The 23938-nt window shown below is 39.1% G+C and overlaps 1 protein-coding gene across 2 annotated transcripts in view; it reads left to right on the top strand.

Moving 5' to 3' along the window:
- NFX1 (nuclear transcription factor, X-box binding 1) overlaps positions 1 to 23938 on the top strand; it is a 95260-nt gene that overhangs the window by 2708 nt on the left and 68614 nt on the right. For both annotated transcript variants that reach the window (XM_075212883.1, XM_075212882.1), the window contains exons 2-7: positions 2661 to 3731; positions 11943 to 12104; positions 17725 to 17802; positions 17913 to 18018; positions 19084 to 19155; positions 22578 to 22717. In XM_075212883.1, the coding sequence (XP_075068984.1) occupies positions 2661 to 3731; positions 11943 to 12104; positions 17725 to 17802; positions 17913 to 18018; positions 19084 to 19155; positions 22578 to 22717 (1629 nt within the window). The remainder of the gene's footprint in view (positions 1 to 2660; positions 3732 to 11942; positions 12105 to 17724; positions 17803 to 17912; positions 18019 to 19083; positions 19156 to 22577; positions 22718 to 23938) is intronic.

The raw sequence follows: 23938 nt of genomic DNA, 5'->3' as shown, positions 1-23938 counted from the left end.
TCCCACCTCGCTCACCTCTTTAATCTCTCCCTCTCCACTGGCATCTTCCCCTCCTCCTTCAAACATGCTCTCGTATCCCCCATTCTTAAGAAACCTAATCTCGACCCCACTTCTCTCTCGAACTATCGCCCCATATCTCTTCTCCCTTTTGCCTCCAAAATTCTTGAGAGGCTCGTCTGCAGCCGTCTCACCTCCTACCTTTCTGAATACTCCCTCCTTGATCCTCTCCAGTCTGGTTTCCGCCCCCTCCACTCCACTGAAACTGCCCTGGCTAAAGTCACCAATGACCTCCTCTCTGCAAAAGCCAGGGGCCACTTCTCCCTTCTCATCCTCCTTGACCTCTCTGCAGCCTTTGACACCGTTGACCACCCCCTCCTCCTTCACACCCTCCAGTCTTTCGGCCTCTCCGGCCCAGTCCTGTCCTGGTTCACCTCTTACCTTACTCACCGTTCCTTCTCTGTCACCACCTCTGGGTCTCTCTCCCCCCCATCCACCCTTCCAGTTGGGGTCCCTCAGGGCTCTGTTCTGGGACCCTTACTCTTCTCTCTATACACCTCCTCCCTGGGTGAACTCATCAGCTCCTTCGGCTTCAGCTACCACCTTTACGCTGACGACACTCAACTATACCTCTCCTCTCCTGATCTCTCTCCCTCCCTCCTCTCTAGGGTGTCCGCCTGCCTCTCTGCCATCTCCTCCTGGATGTCCTCTCGATTCCTCAAACTTAACCTTGCCAAAACTGAGCTCATAGTTTTTCCTCCCTCTCATACCCCATCCCCTTCTGACCTCTCCATCACTGTCGACAATACCTCTATCTCGCCTGTCCCCCAACTTCGCTGCCTTGGTGTCATCCTCGACTCCTCTCTCTCCTTTGGCCCCCACATCCTCTCTCTTGCTAAATCCTGCCGCTTCCAGCTGCGCAACATCGCTCGCATCCGGCCCTTCCTCTCCCAAGATGCCACCAAATGCCTTATCCACTCTCTGATCATCTCCCGCCTGGACTACTGCAACCTCCTCCTCACTGGCCTCCCCCACTCTCATCTCGATCCCCTTCGATCCGTCCTTAACGCTGCAGCTAGGCTTATTTTCCTCTTTCGCCGCTCCTCTTTTGTCTCCCCCCTCTACCTAGCCCTTCACTGGCTCCCATTCCCCTTCAGAATCCTCTTTAAGCTCCTCACACTCACCTACAAGGCCCTCGCCAACTCCACTGCGCCCTACATTTCCACCCTCCTCTCTATTCATGCTCCATCCCGCCCTCTCCGTTCTGCCTCTGACCGTCGCCTCTCTTCCCCCCTTATAACCTCCTCCCACGCGCGTATCCAAGACTTCGCCCGCGCTGCCCCCCTCCACTGGAACAAGCTCCCTCCCTCCATCAGAACTTCCCCTAATCTGTCCAGCTTCAAACGGGCCCTAAAAACCCACCTTTTTCTTAAAGCCTTTCTGTCTCCCACTTAACTTCCTACCTTATCTTCTGCCTCTGTCCCCCTACTCTCCCTCTCTCCCCTGCGTCTCTCTGTCTGTCCACCCCTCCCCTTAGATTGTATGCTCCTCTGAGCAGGGCCATCTCTCCTCCTGTTTCCACCACTTCTAACTCTGCTCTCCAGCTACTTAGCCCTCCTCCTGAAAGGTCCTCCACCCCACGTCCACTTTCGCTCCCTCCTCCCCCCTGGGGGTCTCCCTGTCTTCCGCGCCCCCCTTCTTGGGCCCCGTCGTTTTCGGATCCTCCCTCCCCTTTCCCCGCCCTCTCTAGCTGTGCATTGAGCGTACTGAGTTGCTGTGTTTACTGTACTGTGCTGTCTCCCATTGTATTGTGATTTTGTTTGTCTCTGTACGGCGCTGCGGATGCCTTGTAGCGCCTTATAAATAAATATTAATAATAAATATTAATTAATAATGTGTGTGTATAAAACCCTTGTGTAGGCTATTACGTTTGATGTATTATTTCTGAGAACTCTTAATGCTATGTTAAAGATTCCCATATTCTGTTTTTTTTTTATTTATGTGCATCTGAACTTGAGTATTATTACCCTGCGAGCATTTCGGCACTAGTAAAAGCACGTGAATGGGTATGGGGGTGAAACCTGTTGGTTGCTATGATATTTTATCCACTTCCATTGGCTGTTGGATTGGAAGCAATGGAATAGCAGCATTTTCTGGACTGTCTGCTCTTATAGTTGTGTTCATTGTCATAGGTATGATTAGTCTGAAAGTGCAGTCATTTGCCTCAACAGAATGGAAAGCTATTTTTACTTTGTAACAAACTAAGTATTTAGCATAATATTTTCTGTATGTTGTCAATAGCTTTTAACCCTTGCTGACAACAAAGGCTGATTTTTAACAAAACAGAGAAGAAATAAACCTGAAATTAAAAACACAACCGTAGAATGTAATTTTGATATGGCTCCGTTAAGAACATTTTGCATTGATGATGTAGGTTTGAAAATGAACAGACATATCATCAGCAACGTTTATTTATATAGCGCCAGCATATTCCATAGCATTTTACGATTGGGAACAAACAATGTAATAAAACAATACTGGGTAATACAGACAGACGGTTGGGATAGTCAAGTTCAGCATATGTATGCGTTATTTACTACAGCAAATGCAGTTCTCTAATGAATAACTCATTAATTTAAACTATGTTGGTATTTCTTTTTTAGGGCCAACAAAATACAACCCTGAAGCAGCTGACTTTATTCCTAGAGAGCAACTAAGTCATCACTCTAATTGGAGAAATCATGGAAGACCTGAAATCAACAGAAATTGGAGCAGAAACAGTAACTTGCCCAATTCTCATCAGCATCAGTCACCAAGAGAGAGTAATCCTGACAGCCCATCACAGAAAATGCATACCTATAACAGTTCTTCCAAAAATAACAATGGAAGAGGCCAGCAGGAATCCCCCGAGACCACAAGAAAACCTGTGAAGAACCACAGCTTTCAGAATCAAAGATGGCATCGATCCAGAAGTGAAAGGTCACATACTAGGAACCACCCAAGGCAGCCCCTCTCTGACACATCAGCAAGACCATCTTTTGTTGGAACCACACCACTCGGTGATTGGCGTGTAAGAACAAGAGATCCCAATGATTTATGCTCCTCAGAAAGCGAGAAGGAGCTTGGCAGTGCCGACAGCCGCGGTGCAAAACCAAAGAGATTAACACATGTGTCAGGGGGATCATTGAGGGGACCTCGTGACAGAACAAAGCATTCTTATGAACGGGAGAAACGGGTAGCACCCAAACAAAAAAACGAGGACATGTTTGAGAACATTCCACCGCCAGACATTGTGAAATCAGGGGCACCTAAGGAGGACCATTTTAAATCTAGAATTGATCACCATGATGGGGTTGAACGAAGTGAAGAGAAGCACAGACATTCATGTCTTGGTAACAGGCCTTCACGAGAACCAGATTGGAAAAAGCCTCAGGATGATGTTCAGGCAAGTAAGCAGAATGGAACACAAGGAAGTAAGTCGTTAAGGCCTGACAGAAATCAACCAGTAGCTTTTATATCAAAAGAGAAGAAAACTGATCGGAAAAAAGAACCTCCTCTATCGAACACATATCAAGAGTCAAAATTTCTTGGGCACCACTGGACTACTGATAGTGACAAACATGCAGGAAGGAAGCATCCACCTCAAGACCGTGCTTCTAAATCATCTATGCAGCCAGGGCTCAGCAGGCAGTGGAAGAAACAAAACATACCAAAGAACAAGGAAACACATACAGGTAAGCTGCTTATAAAGAAATTAGAAGAAAATGTATTTTTTTACAAGGTGCAAGTGCTTGGACTTTTTATTTATTTTATTTTTGAAGTTCATAATATGCACCATAAGGTCCAAAAACAGCTGCTGTTGCGTTACACTGCAGGATTGCTTGTCTATTTTGGGTTAAAATAAAACAAAACAATATAAAGGGTCCATACCTTTGTGCAGAACCTATGATTGTTACCTCCCCCCCCCAGCCTTTTTTGCTAAGTGGGATTCATTCGATTCTGACCAGGCCCTATCTATGTGGAGTTTGAATCTTCTCCCATGTGTTTGAATATGTTTCCTCCGAAGGCTCCAGTTTGCTCACACAGTCCAAAAACAGACTGGTAGGTTAATTGGCTTCTGACAAAATGGACCCTAGTGTGTGTGTGTGTGTGTGAGTGATAGGGAATTTAAACTGTAAGCTCCAATGGTGAGCGGACTGTGAATTACATAGTCTCTGTACAATGCTCTGTAATATAATCGTCACTCTATATATAGACAATAATAATAAGATGTTTGAACAAAAAAGGTAGTCATTTATTTAACTATATTGAAATAAACTCCCACATTTTGAAAATCTTAAGTTTATTTTATCCATTTCTATATTTTCAGTCATGTCCAGCAAGTCTGTGTTATAATAAAGGATCTGCCACCTTTTTGACATCTGGGGGTATATTTGTTAAACTGCGGGTTTGAAAAAGTGGAGATGTTGCCTTTAGCATCCAAACAGATTCTAGTTATCATTTATTTAGTACATTCTCCAAAATGACAGCTGGAATCTGATTGGTTGCTATATGCAACATCTCCTCCTCTTTTTCAAACTCGCTATTTAGTAACTATACCCCCTAGTGTAGTGAGAACGTGATTTCATATTCAGGCACGCTAGTGCGTATTTAAGGTGGTGTGTGTGCATAATGTAAAGAAAAGGCAGATTAAGAAAAATATACTTAATCAGTACTGATCATATATCATTTTCAATCTCCTGAACTTCAAAGTGTATGTATTATATATGATCTATTTGTCATTAGAAAATAACGAATCGGTAAATACGGTTTTTTTTTTTTTTATTTGTTTTTTTTTACTAATGGCATATTTAAACACCCATGTTTGATCACTCCATAATCCAGTACCAAACTTGTCTTGACTGAAAAACATCTAATATAACAGAGATATTTGTGGATATCCCAGAGACTACAAGGTTTCAATGATATATTTTGCGAAGTATGTTATCTATTAACATTAAATGCTCATTTTAACATTGCATAGAATAATTAATTTGGCAGGTGCTAGTTATACATATTGTAAAATTAATATTATGGTGTGGTACAATGTAATTGTTGATATCGGGCAATTAGCCCGGTATTGCAATGGGTGCTGTCCAAAACTGGCACTTCACCCAAAATAGCCATGTAGAAATCAATGGGATCATTATTGAGCATATAGGGAAATGCACTCAGAAGATGACAGCTATTGTCTTGTGTGCAGTTGTCCTCTGACTGTTTTAACAGGCCTCTGTGTAAGCTGGATGTGAGCCATACTTAATTTATTTGTTTGACTTTAAATAGCAAGCATTTACTTTAACTCTGTTAATCTTAGTATAGGAGCTGAAATGCACTCTAATATGCTTGTTTTTATTTTACCTTTGTATTTGTCTAATGGACATTGCGATGATACCAGGATGTTAGGATAGGAACCCAGAGGAAAGTCCTGGTATCTAGGGGTTCAGGATCACACAGTCAAAGAAAAGGTGTGGATACAACGGCATCTTTATTACAGCTAACTGCAAACAATAGCTTATATATATCAAACAATAATTTAAACAACACCCAGTGTTCACCAAACTTCAGCCATCACCCAGTAACACCCCAGTGTTCAATAACCCCAAATTGTTTATAACAAATAGGTTTTCTTTACCAGTCCAAGTTATAGGGTAATGATGTTGTCCGTGATTAATAAAATAAGCCAGGCAGAGCAAACAAGTCTGCAAATCCAGAAAAAGCTTGTAATCCAATAGCCACAATACTCCCAGGCAAAATCCTCAGCACACGGGCAGCAGCTGAAATTCCAACGCCAGTAGCTTTTAGAAGCAAAATCACACACACCCAGAAGTCTCTCCTGCAGGCCTTCTTAAAAGGGCAACATTTCCCGTGCGGGGAATCCCTCCCTGTAAGGTTATCCACAGGTTACAGATGCTGGGATTGATTGGGACGTATTAGGGGTATGGAGATGGGATTAGAGAGCTGTCATCCCCTCATGGTTTCCCTCATGCTGTATTCGAGACTAGGGGGTAAATGTACAAGTTGCCGGAAATCGGCGAGTTGACAGCTAAAATTTAAAGCGGCACTGCTTTGTAAAGGGAAGTTTCCCTTTACAAGGCACCGCCGCTTTAAATTTTAGCTGTTAACTCGCCGATTTCCGGCGACTTGTACAACTTGGAGTATGATACATTTACTCCTTGGAGTCTGACACAGTTCCAGGAAGAACAATAGCTGCTCCAACCAATTGCTGATTGACTTAATCCTGGTTAAGTAAGAGAGCCTCCTTGTTTTCACCCCTTCCAGTCATTTGTGATAGAGGGACTCCAGCTGCTTTCAGCTTCCTGTCTGTAAGAGGGGGTGATGCCTTGATTAGGAAACAGTACATCAACCATGTTGTAATCCGATATGATCAGATGAATACATGTATCCCACCTGGCTTAATTTAAGAATAATATGGTTAACTTAAGTCCATTTTACAGGTTTTTATACACACTTAGATTATGTAACAAATAAGGTTAATAAATTAAAGCAACCCAATGTTCAACAAAGCACAAGCAACTTTCATTCTAAGGGGCATATTCAATTCCGATCCGCGGTAACGCGTGTTACCGCGGAAAATGCGCAGTACTGCCGGTAATACGGTATCGCAATAACGCGGATTTTCGTACGCAGCCCTATGGGCTGCGAAAGAAGATCCACGTTATTGCGGTACCGCGGATTAGGTTTGCGGCCGTTCCGGCGCGATCCCGCGAATCGGGATCAGAATTGAATATGCCCCTAAGTGTTTAAAATGACAGATGTGGAAAATGATGGCTGTCAGACCCATCATGTCAGACATAATTAGATATAAATGCACAATAATATGCTTATAATAAAGACTTTTCCTCCATTTTACATATCTAGCTATATTGATATTAGGGTGGTCGGTTGATGACTGGATATATAGTTGGCTGCATTGTTTGACTGAATGTATGATTTTGGCAGTCTTCCTGTGCCCATAATGGCAGTGATTTGCATTCTCTTAGGTCTAAAGTGCCAAATTTGGTTTAAGGCAGCGTATGTATGTGCTGGTGTGTAGAGTATAAGAACAACAACCAGAATTTGGAAATATATATAATTAATATCTATCTGCAGCAGTAATTAGGGCAACGTAGTACCCTTTTGTGGTTACAGCTGCTGATTACCTGTCCATATTGCAGTGCCCTTTGATTGTAGTTCTGAAGTAGCAATTTAATAGCACAAGCTGGTTGGAATACATACAAAGTAGGTCTATTGTATAAGTATAAAAGCAAGTTGCTATGGGAATCGAATAGTGAAACAGTCCTAAAGCTGTTTTATCTTATTCAGGCAATGACAATAGTGAAACATTTAATTGAAAACACTCTTTATTGTGTTACAATTTCACGGTCAAAACCCATCAGCACTGGAAGATGCAGTTCCTTATTATTAGTCTCATGTGATTGATAATACAACTATGAACTCTGTGGCTGGGGAGGTTTGACACTGCTGTTTATCGGAAATGTGTTGGGTACACTCATTGTCTTATATCTTTAAAATAACATGGGCGCTTAATCACCAATTGTGTTAATTATTTTCATTTACCAAGTATTGTTGATAAAATCTGGTTTCTTCTTGTAGTTTCTCCCATTCACAGTGTGATGAGGCTAAATGGAATTAACCAGTTTACAGTATTGGTATCACTTAGGAAATTCTTCACTTGCAAAACAATAACTGGAGATTTAAATAACTCAATGTAATCTGATGTGATTACCCTGAGCCAATGAGATGCTTTTGTTATAAAATGAGTTAATGGTGCATTGTAAATAAGTTCCCTAAATAGTAGTATAATGCAAAGTTGGATGTATCTGTAGTGCTACATTCCTATTATACAATGGGTCCCCTTGGAAAGTTCAGTGGGTCTATTTATGCTCTCTATGTTGACCAGAGTCGCACTGAGGGGTAGAGACCCTGGTTTACAGGATTACCGAGCCATGGGTGAATCCAACTTTGCGTTTCACTATGACTTTGTTAGTGCAAGCCAAAGCTAAATTGTACGTTTATAGGTGATTTCTCCTTCTACTCAGATATCTGTGTAGGTGACAGGTTCATTGAAATAGAGGACCTATCATGTGTGAATATAGTGCACATTTTCCACAAGTTACTTGAAGGACACATTGCCCTTTAAATGACCTGCTCTCCTCCGGGCCAGTGATAAGTGGTGCCATGTTTAGTGATGCTAGCAATGGGCTAGTATCTAAAAATCCATATTGAGATACCGACTAAATGCAAGCACACTGGTCCTGGAGCACATGTGCAGCAGACTAGATGCTCTAACGTGTTTCTGACCTCTTGTGAGAACACCAACTTTGTTAAAATTCAGCTTCCAGTCTAATTTCTGGGTATTGGCCGGGTAGTCAGAAGCCAATTAATCTACCAGTATGTGGTTTGGTTTTTTTGGCTATGGGATTAAACTGGAGCACCCTTTTGAGAATCATGCAAACATGGGGAGAATACACAAATTACGTGCAGATGGTGTTCTGGTCAGAATCAAAGCTATGGCCTCAGTACTGTCAGATTACAATGCTAACTAGTGGGCAAGTGATGATGACTAACCCACATAAAAAGTGCTTAATATCAATTTCTGTGAGAAGGAAAAAGTACATTTACTTTATTTTCCTATGGTAATTATCTAATCTCTTACATATAGCACTGACTTTCAGTTGTCACATGGCAGGTAATAGAAATTCTTTTCTTTTGTCATTTTGTAAAGTAATGTCATCTTTAATAAAACAGATGGGCCTAATTAGTTGTCATGTATGAATTCGGATAAAAGCGCATAATTCTAATATTGCTCATTGATTGCAACTGAATAAAACTGTTTTTTATTAGTGTCTTTTTCTTGGTATAACCAAAGGATAAATGGTGCATCAGTTCTCTATGTTAAAGTTCAGATTTTGGTTATATTACCTCTTTATTTATTTATCATTTATTTTATGTGGATTTTTAGAAAATGTCAAGCAGCATAATATAATTATTTAACAATAGAGTATTTCCCCTGGATTCACTTGCCTCCCCATTTTTGTTTTCTCATAGATATCCAATTCTCACCTCCACATTAGGGCTTGTGCACACGGGAATTGAAAACACTAGTTTAAAGTGTAGACAAATCTTAGTTTTCTCTTTAGCAGAGCGTTAGAAGCACATTCTTAAATGCGTCTCAAACTTCCCTGCATCATATTGTACAAAAGGATGGGTGTCATTCCACATCAGATCACCCCAAAAACCATGCAATATCCACCACCCATCTCAGATTTATTTGAATTTTTTTTAGTTATTTATTTGAAGTACCACAGGTGTTTATTAAGGAATCGCCACACAATTTGGACCCCTAAGGTACCTCTTCCTCCTGAATCCAAAAATCCAAACCAAATTACTTTATCTGCCTCATGTTTTGCATTTGAATTCTATTAAAAAAAAAAACGTGCATTTTTGCCGTAATGCAAAACATGAGGCAGATAAAGTAATTTGGTTTGGATTTTTGGATTCGGGAGGAAGAGGTACCTTAGGGGGTCCAAATTTTGTGGTGATTCCTTAATAAACACCTGCGGTACTTCAAATAAACTGAATAAAGAAGCCACGATTAGTAAATTTATTTAATAAATTAAAAAATCAATATTTAATCAACTAATTGTCAGACAGTCGAGATATTTGGCAGAAATAGTTGTTTTGACATCCTCTCTTAACTAAACAATTTTCGTAGAAATCTGAGATGGGTGGTGGACACCCCTGGTTGAACTGACATGGAATGACCCATGGTTGTTTTGATTAACTGAACTGTATTACCCAATCAGAAAGCCATGTGCTGATGCCAATGCTAGATATTTTGGGCAGATGATTTTTGTTAACTTTTTGTTGTTGTTGAGAATTTATTAAGATTCAGATGCATATACTGTAAGTTTAGTTAGTATACATTGAAAAAGTTATCATGCTCCTATATGTACATTACATGCCAAGGCCCTGTTCTCACAGCATTTTTGAATGACAGATATGTTGTGTTTCAAGATATTTATGATACATCTGACTTTTTCATATTCCTATTTGTTACTTTTTTAATTAATTTCAGTATTTGCTGCAGTGTTTAAACATGCTAAGATCTTGACCACTTGTTTTAAGGCCCTGGATATAAATGTGAATGCTGTTATTGATTGAGCTGTGGGAGCAAGTGATTCATGGCCTACAAATTGTCAACTTAAGTTCTGCTTTTCTTACCAGTGACATCTGAGTTGTAATTACAGTTCTGCTTGCTACAGTGGTTTGCCAAGACCAGCATGGGAAGCATGTGCGTTTAGCACAGCAGAGGGAAGGCATATTAAAGTGCTGGGCAATTTATATAAATCTATGCAGCAGTTGAGAGAACACCAATCAGCAGCACATTCATGTGTTACCAGAGTGTGCTATTTTTACTAATCATGTTGTGAATGTACCTCTGTGTAAGTGATCAGGTCAGGACCCATACACCCTCAGTATGGATTTGTATTAATGGCTATATGCAACACATTGCTAGGTTAGTTGTAATATTTTAGTGTGAACGTTTATTTGAAAGCTTGTGTTAAATAGGGATCGAGAGGTGTACTTTATAAAGATATTGTATTGTAAATTATTAGAACTATATTTTGTATATAGGGGATTGTCCCCAGTGTGCCTGTTGGTCTCCTTTTGAGGCAGTGTTCTGGTAGGAGCTGGGCAATGAAAGGTGCAGGAGCTCTTCAGGTAGAGCTATGCTTGACTAATATGTGAGTCATATTATCATATTAACTGATGTGTGTACGTTAGATCATTCAAAAAATATTTGGTAATACCAAACAAGTATTGCATAATTTTGTTATCTCAAAGGACCACTAAGCAAACAAATCCATTTGTGCAATTCAGGGGTATATTTACTAAACTGCGGATTTGAAAAAGTGGAGATGTTGCCTATAGCAACCAATCAGATTCTAGTTATCATTTATTAAGTACATTCTGCAAAATGACAGCTATAATCTGATTGGTTGCTGTAGGCAACATCTCCACTTTTTCACACCCGCAGTTTAGTAAATATATCCCCCATATGTGTCCGAGCCCTATGATCTAAATGTTGTGCATCCCTAATGGATAGTAGTGAAGTGCTATGCTGTTATTTTCAGCACTTGGGTAATGAATAGTAGTTGAGGTATAGCATGCCATAAATCATCCAGAATGTTTATTGTGGTGTGGACAGAGGCTGAATAGAGGCTCCGCATACCATGACTAAGGGAGCCAATAGCTGTTTATTCTGTGTGTATAGCCTTGTTAAAGGTAAATGGGATATTATACTGGGGCATTACAGATGTTGGCAATATATTTTATATAGCTGAATACACAAATCTACATGTAATGTTCAAAATATACTTTTGGCGAAGTTGCCATCTAACCAAGGTTTGGCATCCTCATGTTTATAAACACTGGTTCATCAAGTTATATGTTTTAAAGCTAATAGTAAAGTAAAATTAGCTTTACTTGTAAGTATAATATATTTTCGCTTTTTAATCGACATTCAATCCTATAAGATAAATAATGGTTACCATTTGTTTTGCAGTGTATTGTGGAGGGGTAGTACAATATTGGTACACTAGGATGCAAAATTATGATAGTGTAGGCCTGTGTCACTACTATGGAACTCGGAAGCATTTCTCTATTTTATAATTGCTTTTAACTAGTTATTATCCAGGTAGATGCTCTTTGTATGGTCCACATCATAGTGAAACAAACAATTATAACAATTTATATAGTTTTCTCTAAACAGCTGTGATTTCCAAACATTTACCTCCTAAACAATAATTTTTTATTTTAGTGTTTTTTATTTTTTATTTTGATTTGCTCATATATTCAGCCAATCTTTTTTACATTTACAGGGTCTCTGATTGAGCAGCTGACTGCGGAGAAGTATGAGTGCATGGTTTGCTGTGAAGTGGTGCGAGTTATGGCCCCGGTCTGGAACTGTCAGAGCTGTTACCATGTTTTTCACCTCAACTGCATCAAAAAATGGGCCAGGTCTCCTGCATCACAAGCTGAAGGTCAGTACTCTATTGATATATAATAATAGATTATATTTCTTATATTATAATTATATTATATATTCATCCTCATTTATCACTACCACTAATTCCGCAGCGCTGTAGAGAGAACTCACTCACATCAGTCTCTGCCCGATTGGAGCTTTGTCTAAATTTCCTAATATACAAACACAGACAGACTAGGGTCAATTTGATAGCAGCCAATTAATCAACTAGTATGTTTTTGTATTGTGGGAGAAAAACAGAGCTCCCGGAGGTAACCCATGCAAACACAGGGAGAACATACAAACACCACAGGAATTGAACTCATGACCCTAGTGCTGTGAGGCAGAAATGCTAACCACTATGCCACCGTGTTGCCTTTGAAATGGAAATATTCACACAATGAATATTTCAAGGACCACTAAACCTATAATATGAATACATTTTTTAAAAGAGCTCCTAATAATAATCTGAAACATATATACATAAAATTTGACATCCCTTGAGAGAACCTTTAATACAGCGATGGTTAACCAGATATAGTTCAAGGGTCGCATATTATCCTTAATTTCAAGAATGAAAACATCATCATCATCATCATCATTTATTTATATAGCTCCACTAATTCCGCAGCGCTGTACAGAGAAATCCTTCACATCAGTCCCTGCCCCATTGGAGCTTACAGTCTAAATTCCCTGACATACACACACAGACACACAGACACACAGACTAGGGTCCATTTGATAGCAGCCAATTAACCTACTAGTATGTTTTGGAGTGTGGGAGGAAACTGGAGCACCCGGAGGAAACCCACGAAAACACGGGGAGAACATACAAACTCCACACAGATAAAGGCCATGGTCGGGAATTGAACTCAGGACCCCAGTGCTGTGAGGCAGAAGTGCTAACCACTTAGCCACCATGTTGCCCAAAAACTAACTTCACACCCTACATCATCCCAAAATGCTACCACATGCCATCCCACTCAGACCTCTTGCGTGCCTCAAAATATCACCATATGCCCTCAGAACCCCACTTGAATAAAACAGCCCACATGCACTCAGATCCCACATATACTCCAAAACCCTCCCGCATTCCCCCCGGACTTCCTCACGTGCCTACAAATACCTTACCAGCCGTATTCTGCAGAGAAAGAATGGAGAGCACTTTACTCTTTCTTCATCCTCTAGATGTGTAGCGTGACCTCCTTGTACAGAGGCCATGTGACGTAGAAACTGGCTACTCCCGTTCTCTTACTGTTTGCTTTATAACAAAGTTTGATCAGGAGTTTCTAGCTAGGGGTTGCAGGCAAAGGATCCCCTGGGCTGCTAGCAGCCAGTGGGCCGTCTGTTGTCCGTCGCTACTTTAATATCTAACATTGTGTTTACATTTGCTGTGCAAATTAGTTCAAGCTATTCTCTGGTATTGTCTATTTTGTCGCAGGTGCTTCAGTGTACTTGGTATTATTAATAGAAAGTCTGTTGCTCTCCAACAATCCAAACAAATAGACCAATTCTGATTTACCTTCTGAATGTTTTGCATACACCTTTTGTGAATGTTATCAGCAGCTCTTTTATAGTTTCTAACTTGTCTTCAGGATAACCGATCATTTAATTGGTTCTCTTATTAGCGTTGTTCTATAAAAGTGACTCCACACACATTGAGCCTCATTTATAGTTAGGCTTAAGGGTTCAAATCTGCACGTGGACAAACCATGTTGCAATGCAACAGCTGAAAGTGTAATTTTTTTTCCTTTCTTTTTTTTCATCCCATCCTTGTTTTGCCAAGGTACAAAATTGTGCATCCAATGTTGTAGGAATCAACATGAGTTTTTTTTAATGGTTTTCTGTTAAATTGTAATAATTAATCTGACAATATTTGTCTCATATTAAGTACAGTAATAGTGCAAATACTGATTATTGTAGTTTTAAAGTTGGCTGAAATGAACTCCATTGGTGGAACTTGGCATTAATGGCTGTTACTTTTGGCCATTCATTGAATGCATTTGAACTTCGGGGGGAAAAAGTATCCCACCTCCACACTCCAACCCGTAATTTTCCAAAATGTGCTGGGGAATGTGAATCAAATAACCATTCTGACATGGCAAAAATAATACAGCTGAAGTAGGTTACTTGAACTATTCCTTATATGTTGTGAAGGGATAACTGCACTAGATACAGTATTAGAGAGTAAATCTAATTATTTATTCAATGTAACTTTTTTTTTTTTCCCTTTTATTGAAATTACTCGTTTTTAATTGATTTTCTTTTTCTTGTAGAATAAAAATTGGTGGCTATAACTGGGTATAATGGCTTTCAATATGTTTAGCCTGAGCTGCGGTCACCGCACCTCGAAAATTTGTCAAAGCAGTGATCATTAATCACTATTTTGAACACGGTAAACATTATCACAAACGCTTGTTGTGTTCATGGTCCATCAAGAGTTTGGGTAATTATCAGCATTACAAATATTGCATACATTATAGAGATTGGTAATCTTTGTTTTTACTGGCATTCAAGCTTCGGTGACATCAGCTCAAGCTTGAATATACTGTGAGCATGTAGAAAGTGCACGTGCCCTTATGGTGACCTTAAACCACAGATGTTGGCACAACACTTTCCACGTTCAGCAAATTAAGCCAGATTCTTGTAGAGGCATTGGAGGCACATTCACAAAATGCTTCCAGGTAATTTTAAAACAGAGCGTAAATACTATAAGTTAACAAATTAATTTTGTGATATTAATTACTGGACACTGCTTTATATGTATAAACATTTTATGTCTGTCTGAGATTTGTGTCCACAAATGTACTGCTCCATTGAGTAGCTCTAGACAAGGAAGAATGTTAAGTTGCTTATACAAACATCCATTGACATTTCACACTGGCTAGGCTGCAGTCTCCTCTATGTTTTAGTCTGATCACTTATTAGTTTATCTGGTAATGTGATGTTGGTCTTCTTTATGACCTGCTGCTTTTCTTTGTCTTTCCTCACGAGAGAAGAGTGGCATACTGTACGTATAACCAGGGAGAATTTGTTAATAGCAGTGCATAGATAATGAGCAGCACCCAGCATGATACGCACATGGATCCAGACTTCTGTATTTACACATGGTTTTTTTTCAGCTTGATGTTTGATGACCTTACAGTACATTAATAATTATAGGACAAAAGGCATTCATGCTTGGCATCCTGTACATTGTAGCATTTTGAAAAATAGCTTTAACAACATGTTTGCAAACTTTGGTCACACAAAATCCAGAGACACAATTTTGTTCGAAAATATGTAAATAGTATCTAGCATTGAGGAAAACTTTTGTGGAAAGACCGTCACAAAATGAAGACTCACTCTCTATTAGAACAGTTACTTTGGCATAAAAATGAATATATACAAAATGCGGGTAGATTTTATATGCATGTGTGTTTTGGTGAATGCGATGGGTGAAGTTTTTATTTTTAATCAGTGTTATATTTCTATATCCTTAATTGGCGATCCTACCATTAAAATACCAACAATAAAAAATAAAAATGTATGCTACAATGTAAATGCTTATAAATTGATGGCTAAAATGAATTCAAAATACGCACACTGTTTAAAGCAGTCAAGTCTAATCTGGGTGTTTATGGATCCCAGTTTGCCATAATTCATATTGGTCTCTGGAAAGAAGTAGGACTGAGTCCAAAGCACTAATAGTTTAGTATTTCAAATGCCATTTTAAGAATAAAATATCAAAATGTGTACTTGGTTACGTTTTGTAGACCTACATTATAGAGGGCCAAATAACATAAGGAATGCAGTATTACGGAAAATAGCATGCATAGTATGCAAAACTATATAATAAGCTACTTAACATGTGATACGACAATAAGACATTTATGTGCTGACTGCAAAAATACACACCACATATAGCGCCATGCCCAGCATATACAGTTTGCGTATGTACTTGAACTAGGCCCCCCCCTTGTCCATTTAATGGGGCCCATCAATAGAAGGGAAATTTTCATCCAATGAAATTGTATACAATAAATATAATATATTTAAAAATGGAACAGCCCGTCGATTACTTAAGCAACTAACATCAAAGCACGATCAGTAACATTATATATATATATATATATATATATATATATATATATATATATATATATATATATATACATACATACATACATACATACATACATACATACATACATACGCTGAATTACAAAGTTGCCTATAATTAGTATATGGGTGCAAGAGGCATCCTCAGTGACTTTGAAAAAACTGTGTTTGACAAGACTGCTCAACTTGCTAATGTTTCACGAATAAAGGGCAGCATGGTGGCTTAGTGGTTAGCACTTCTGCCTTACAGCACTGGGGTCATGAGTTTGATTCCCGACCATGGCCTTATCTGTGAGGAGTTTGTATGTTCTCCCCGTGTTTTCGTGGGTTTCCTCCGGGTGCTCCAGTTTCCTCCCACACTCCAAAACATACTAGTAGGTTAATTGGCTGCTATCAAATGGACCCTAGTCTGAATGTCTGTCTGTGTGTGTGTGTATTAAGGAATTTAGACTGTAAGCCCCAATGGGGCAGGGACTGATGTGAGTGAGTTCTCTGTACAGCGCTGCGGAATTAGTGGCGCTATATAAATAAATGGTGATGATGATGATGATAAAGGTGTCTAAGGTGTTGTTATTATGGAACGCCAATGGGAAGACATTATCAGCAAAGGGCAACCACTAACAGAATTGTGTATTCTAGGAGCAGGATAACAGTGCTTTAATTCAAAGTGCATAGCAAAATAGATGAGCAACTCTAGATCAACGGGAGCAGAAAGTTTAATTTAAAAATGGTCCAGCACGAATTCCACAAATCAGGATATCATAGTTTGGTTGTACTGCATAAACCGCTCGTCACAACTGGCAATGTATGTTTGCCAGTTCAGTGGTACAAAGAGCACTGGAATGGACTACTGAGCAGTGGAGGACTGTGATCTAGTCAGATGATTTATCCTTCACCATATTCTCTCTTCATAGCATAGAAGTGCTAGTGTGGCATCAATTCAGAGAACTTTACTGATGGAAAGAAGTACTCAGGGCTGTAAAGTGTTCTTGTGATTCTGTAATGTGGGGAGCATTTTCCTGGCATTGTTTGGATGTAGTTATTCCCTAAGATGGAAAGGTCAGTGCCTATTGCTACTTAATGGTACTGAGTGCTCATCTTCACCTTATGTTGCAGTATGTCTTTTAGGATGATAAAAGCCCCTATCCTCAGAGCATGTGTTTTCTCTAATGGTTTGACACTGATGTTATCCATGTACCATGGCCTTCTCAGTTGACAGATCTGAACCCAGTTGAGAATTTATGGGATATTCTTGAGTGACGCCTGATACAGTATTTTCCACCACCATCAACCAGGCGTTGTTGCGTGAGCTTCTTGTGGAAGAATGGTACTGCATCCGTCCATCATAACTTCAGACATTAGTAAACTCTGTGCCATAATGCATGCAGGCCATACTGGCTGCAAATTGTGTCCCAACTCCCTATTGATTTTATATTAATGTTTCTATTTTGTTGGCCACTACATGTATTTATAAAATTTAGTAATTTACAAATACCTTCTAAAGGAAGATACATCTAATTTCCTTTTCACCTCAGATGGAAACAGTGGTTGGAGATGCCCCGCCTGTCAAAATGTCTCCTCTCGAGCTCCAAGTATATACACCTGCTTTTGTGGTAAGTATTTTCTAATCTCTTGAGTGGTGAATTATTTGTACATGGTCGCATAGAGTAGCGAGCCTTCTGTGCTTTCCATCAATACCGATTACGTTTTCTGTATATTATAGGTAAAGTAAACAACCCTGAATGGAACAGAAATGAAATTCCTCATAGTTGTGGTGAGCTTTGTGGGAAGAAGCGCTCCGGCCTTGATTGCCCACACACCTGCAATATGTAAGAAGCTTTTCCAAGTCCTATGTAGCAATGACTTCAATCAGCTAATCTTTTATGTGAATGCTTTCTTTAAAGCTGCCAATATGATAGCCCTACAGCTGTGAAGTGCTGTAGACTGTGGAGTACTTTCAAAGAATTATGCTGAAATACCACATAGCCCCAGCTAATGACCAGTATACCATGCAACGCTCATTTATGGTGTCCTGTATACAATGCAGAGCCCCATGATGAGCAATGTTTTTACACTGGTTGCTTATAAAGTAGACCCTTTAGTATACCGGGCAACAGCATGTGGCAGAATTAAAGAGAATGAGGAAAATATGAGGATGTTGCTGTGAGAGGTGTGTAAAGATGGTATAATGAGAGCAGAGGGAAAAAACGAACATAAAAGTCTAAATTAGGAGCAATTTTACATTAGTTGCGAAAATATTTTTGTGCAGATACCAAAGCAATACTTAATTTAGATCCAGTAATGTGTAATACACAGGAAGAATTTAATAGAGGTTTTAACTGCACCAGCCGCCAAACAGATTGGTGGGTCATTAAATCTGTGGGCTGGACCAATGTTCATGAGAATGCATCCTATAAATTCCTAATTAATCTGCTACATTACTGAGACTTTCACTTCATAAAGAATTGCATTATCATGAATATTGTTTCAAAGTGGCTGCATCCACTGTGTAAGATACATGTACACTTCAGGCTAATGTCACTCGAGTGCTTAAACCCAGTGCTTATATTCCGTTTGTCTGCACTCATCGTTGAAAGAGTATATCAGGTGCAGTCTGTCTGGAACTGTATACTTCTCTCCAAATAGCAGGCCGTGTAAATGCAGAGTGTAAGTGCTGGGTTTTCTTGGGTGGAGATACAAAGGCGCTCAAAGCATCTGTGTGTGCCATGAGCCTAGGGAGTGATAGAGTTCTTGTATCTAATAGATTTACATGATCTGAGTTTTAGGAATGTACTCCCTCTCAGTTGTATTGCTATGTGTTTTGAGTTTCCAAGTATGCATCGTATACATAAGCATCAATAGAAATATAATTTTTTTTTGTTTGTTGCATTCAGCCTCTGTCATCCTGGACCTTGCCCTTCCTGCCCTGCCTTTGTGACGAAAACCTGTGAATGTGGAAGAACCAGGTAAATGAGTCAACTGCAATATACTAAACTCGCAGAGAGGCCATAAGTGCAGGTCTTCCTGGGTGAACCAACAGTGAGTTGATATTTTGGTATCTGTAGAAATAACCACCAGGGGAGATATACATTTATTAGTAGATCAAGTGATCTCAAGGAGAAAATTTCTAGTCTGCTGCTTTTTCCTTTAGCAATTCAGGATACTTTCTTTCTTGTTCAATTATCATACAGGTTACATAGGCATTTTTTTTGCAAGGATTCTATTCTAATGTGTGGATATTGAAAAATAATATGTTGTTGCAAAAAAGAAAATCACATGTTTTATTTCCTTTTAGCAAAGTATTAATAGTATAATAAAGTGGTGAGCAAACTAATACAGTTAATAAAATATGTGCATGTGTGGTCCCGTAACACACGTTAACCTTAGTGTTCCGAATAAGTTAATACTATGCGTCATACTTGCCAACTTTTTAAATCTGTACTCCAGGAGATCAGAGTACAGATCAAGTGCCAGAGGATAGGAGGGGGCGTGACGGCGTCATTACGTCACTATAGCCCCGTCCCTACCATAAAATACAAAAAGTCACTGTATTAGCGCGGGAGGGGCATAATGATGTAATGACTATTAAGCCCCACCCCTCTCTGTTCAATGCCGCAAATTGCCGCATTTTACAAAATCCGGGGTTTGCCTACTTGTCCGGTAGAACCCCCCTCCCCGAAATTCGGGAATCTCCCAGAAATTTCGGGAGAGTAGGCAAGTATGCTACACATTTATTTTAAAAAACTGACATCAGTCAATAATATCTGCAGAGATAAACTTTTATAGTGTATAATAAAAACCAAATCTGACAATTCAATGTGATTTTTCCACTGGCCTTTGAAAGTTAGACTTAAACAGGCACAATGCAATTCAGCAGAGAGGTTTCCATCCGCGGAAACTGTTGAGTTAGTTGTTGAGAATGTCTGTTCATATGCGTAAGTAAAAATAAACAACAACTTTGCAGGACACTGGTGCATAAATGCTTGCCTAAATAATCCAGACTCTGCTGTAATAATGTAAGCAGGAATCGTTCAGAGGAAGAAGGAAAATCATGTTTGTACACTGCACATTCCTTCTCTCTGATCTCAGATCTGCTGCTGGCATTCTGTAACACCCCCCTCCTGCTTTGTGCCAGCCAAAGAATTACATTGTGTGCTTCTCTTTTGACCGATCTGCGCTGTAAAGCTGCTGGAGCCCACTGAGCACACAAAAGAGAAAGTGATAGCCGGGGCATAAAGCAGGAAGAGCTGGGAGGTCACAGGTGAAAAGGTCAGAGGATAAAAAAACAAAACGCATATATATACTTTTTCTCTAATCCCTAACTACTAAATTACTAGATCAGCAAATTTAAAACCTACAGATGCTGATGCAGAGTTGGACACAATGGGAGAAAATAGCTCTTTGAGAAAGGAAAAAGAAAACGCAGAAAACTGTTGGATTCCTGCCCGCACGCAGAGTGGTGCGCTTCTCAAGATGCATCCACCTAGCATCCGTATCATATGCGCTTGGTTTACGATAAGTCATCATAATCAACGCAAGTTTGCAGTTGACTTATAGCAGGTGTAAACCATACACCTACAACAGACGTATTTTCATGAACATGCCTTTAGTGTACTCTCTCTGTTTGGATACCCCTTCCCTCTCCCATTCAACCCCTTTGAGCACGGGCAGGCCTAAGTGCCAGAATCGCGCAAGACTCTTTAGGGGTATATATTTGTGCGCCCACTTTCTGGCTATGTGCGGATTGATTACAGGCGAGATACACTGCAAATTGGCATGCATCTCACTCTGCATAAGCTCCACAATCTTACAACACATTGCTAAAATAGTAATTTGCCCCATATTAATAACAATGCTTACGCCAGTATGGGTTTCTTAGTTTGTTAATAAAAATAAATCAAGCATTACTTTATCACTAATCTGTAGTTTCCTTTTATATTTCCTACCCCCATTAGACATGAATAGAAGATCTTTACTATTCATGGGACACATTCAATAGTTCTGCAGTGTGTATGAATCTGTATATCAAAATGCTTTTTTATAGTCATTTTGATTAGTTTATAGAGCGTTCAATATCCATGCTGTCTCCCCCATGTAATAACCATATGGAGAATGTGCATTTGTTTCCCTTGGCATCCTAGCAGTGACATATGACAGTGTAATGAGTAATATGTTGTTGTCGATCCTCTGAGAACAAGTTTATTTAAATTTGAAAATGTCTTATTAGCCCCATATTTACATGCTTCAAGTTTTCAATAACTAGTTTTCTAAAATGAATGTATAAATTGGCTTTATAGACACCTATATACTTAATCCTTGCAAACATAACAGCCCTTGAACAGTACAAATAACTTTGGAGTATGGTATTCTTAAATATGCTTGCTCACTCTCTTGTGTTTGGTATACTCTTTGCAGATGCATCACTCTGCAGAATGTAAAGCTTTCTGCTGTAAAACCCCAACATGTAAAGGAAAGCTTTTGTAAAAATGGTCACAAGGTCACGTTGGCTTCTCCAGTTTGTTTGCTTGTGATAAATGCAAATTAATGTAGCAGGCAGCGTTTGGGAAAAATGCAATGCTCACGAACGCTAGTAACATCAGGATTGGATATAGAGTTAAAAACAATGCTTTCCATTTCCTTGGTTACATGCGTTGTTCTAATATGCACATAGGCCTATATATTATCCATATTGCAGAGTGCTGTTTGCTAAGTATTTTCTATAGGGATGGAAGAGACTGCTACTGTAACTTGTCATATTTAGTTGACACATGTCTGCTGAAATCTCCTTCCACCAGTACAATCCACCTTTCCACTTTTGGACAATCCCTTTTTAAAATAACAGTCCACCCTAACATGTAGCATATAGGGGTGCTCTTTCAAAGAATCCCTGCCTTACCTGACAGGGTGAGCTGGATTATATGACAATCTACTCATTTTGCTGCAATGACACTGCAGCTCACAACTTTTATTACAATCTGTCCAGTGCTCATTAATAGATCTCTATTGTACAGACTGGACTGTTTCAGTCTTCCAGAGCAGTTAGCTCATGGTGTGATCAAGCTCCAGGTTTGAGGTTGTACACCTGGGGTTTTGTATTTGCTACATGGTGGGGAGTCTGTTATATCAAGGGTGGAGTACAAAGCGCTTTTAATATATGCTGTTTTTTACCATATGGCAGAATAAAAGGTAATAACAATTTGCAAACCACCTTATCAGTTGGAGGATATTAATTACAAAAAAACAAATGTGGAGCACCCATTTGTTTAACCCCGTCAAAGGCTTAATACATTCTTAGTACTACAAAACATTCAATACCTATTGTACAATAACAGAATGCTGTTACTAAGTTGAGTTTGTTACCGAGAACAACTCTCTGTTCTTTTTACAGTCAATCTATTCGATGTGGGCTTTCCTCTACTATGCACTGTTCAAATGTTTGTGGGAATCAGTTGAACTGTGGAGAGCACATCTGTAATCAGGTGTGTCATGCTGGGAAGTGCCAGCCTTGCCAGCACAGCATACACCAAGGTAAGAAACGTAGCTTTTCTGTTTGATAAAATTTAATTGGGTTTTTTTTAGTCTGTGCCTGCACAAGATATGAATTTCGTTTCTGATTTCTTTGTTTCATGGACTAGCAAACAAGAAGCCTTTTTACCATTATTTGTAAAATGTTAATTGAAATTATACTATTTTTGTGTCATGCAATTTCTTAAGCTATTAAATAAAAGTTAATCGTTTTAATGCTCAGGATTAGTGTGTGTGTATATATGTGTATGTATAATTAATATATATTTACTGCTTTCCATTGGATGGAAGTATGGTGGTAAGTATTTTTTTGTTTATATTTGTATCTATTGTAGGCTATAAGATCCAGACCAATTCTATTGTAAACCAACTGGTAATAACGTTGAATAATATAGTTTTCATCCTCCATATACTATGCGAGTTACCCAAGAGTTTAGTTGGGGCTAGGAGGATCATTTCAAATGATGAGCAGTTTGATAGAGTTAATGTGTGTGGGAATAGTTTTATCACAGAGCTGGTTTATCCTGGGTGCGGAGGCTGCATATTTTTTGTGGGACTGACCTCTTTAGTGAATTCAGCCCTGTGCTGACCGCCCTAAGTCATTTTGCATGTAGTTAGAAAGTAATTTAAGGCTCCTGTACATTTTCCCCACTACTTCTGTGAGATTGACACTATAGAGTTCACTTGCTGAGCAAAATATCCTTTTACCTTAGAATGTTCTGCCCCAAGCAGGTGGAAAAGATGTCTGTAATTGGGATTCTCTATGAACACTTCATGTCATGTTTAGAAAACACAGTGTGTTAAGCTTTGATTTAAAAGATATATGTGAATAATGTTTTTAGAAGTGACAGCTTATGTAATTATGTTGCTTATTTTAAGATATTAATATAAAAGTGATGTCTATTTTAATATATTTTATACAAATTCCAAAGGACATTAATGGTAACATTGGATAAAATATAAATATTGCATATTTTTGTTCAAAAAATTGTCCGCTTCAAATTAAAATGTTCAAAGATAGCAGGTCAATTAGGGGATAGATGTATAAAACTGTCCTTGTTAGCGGACTTTAGTGTGTATGATGCAGAGCTCACCATACAGGAGAAGTTCCATTTGTTGTCTTCTCTTCCCCATAATCCTTTTAATTTCTCCCAGGGCTCTGTTCTTAATTTTATTAATGTGTGATCTTCTCCAAATACAATAGATTGAGGATATGGTACTGTG

Source organism: Mixophyes fleayi, chromosome 5, assembly GCF_038048845.1.
Source record: "Mixophyes fleayi isolate aMixFle1 chromosome 5, aMixFle1.hap1, whole genome shotgun sequence".
NCBI lineage: Eukaryota > Metazoa > Chordata > Amphibia > Anura > Limnodynastidae > Mixophyes > Mixophyes fleayi.
This window is presented reverse-complemented; position numbering and strand designations above follow the sequence as displayed.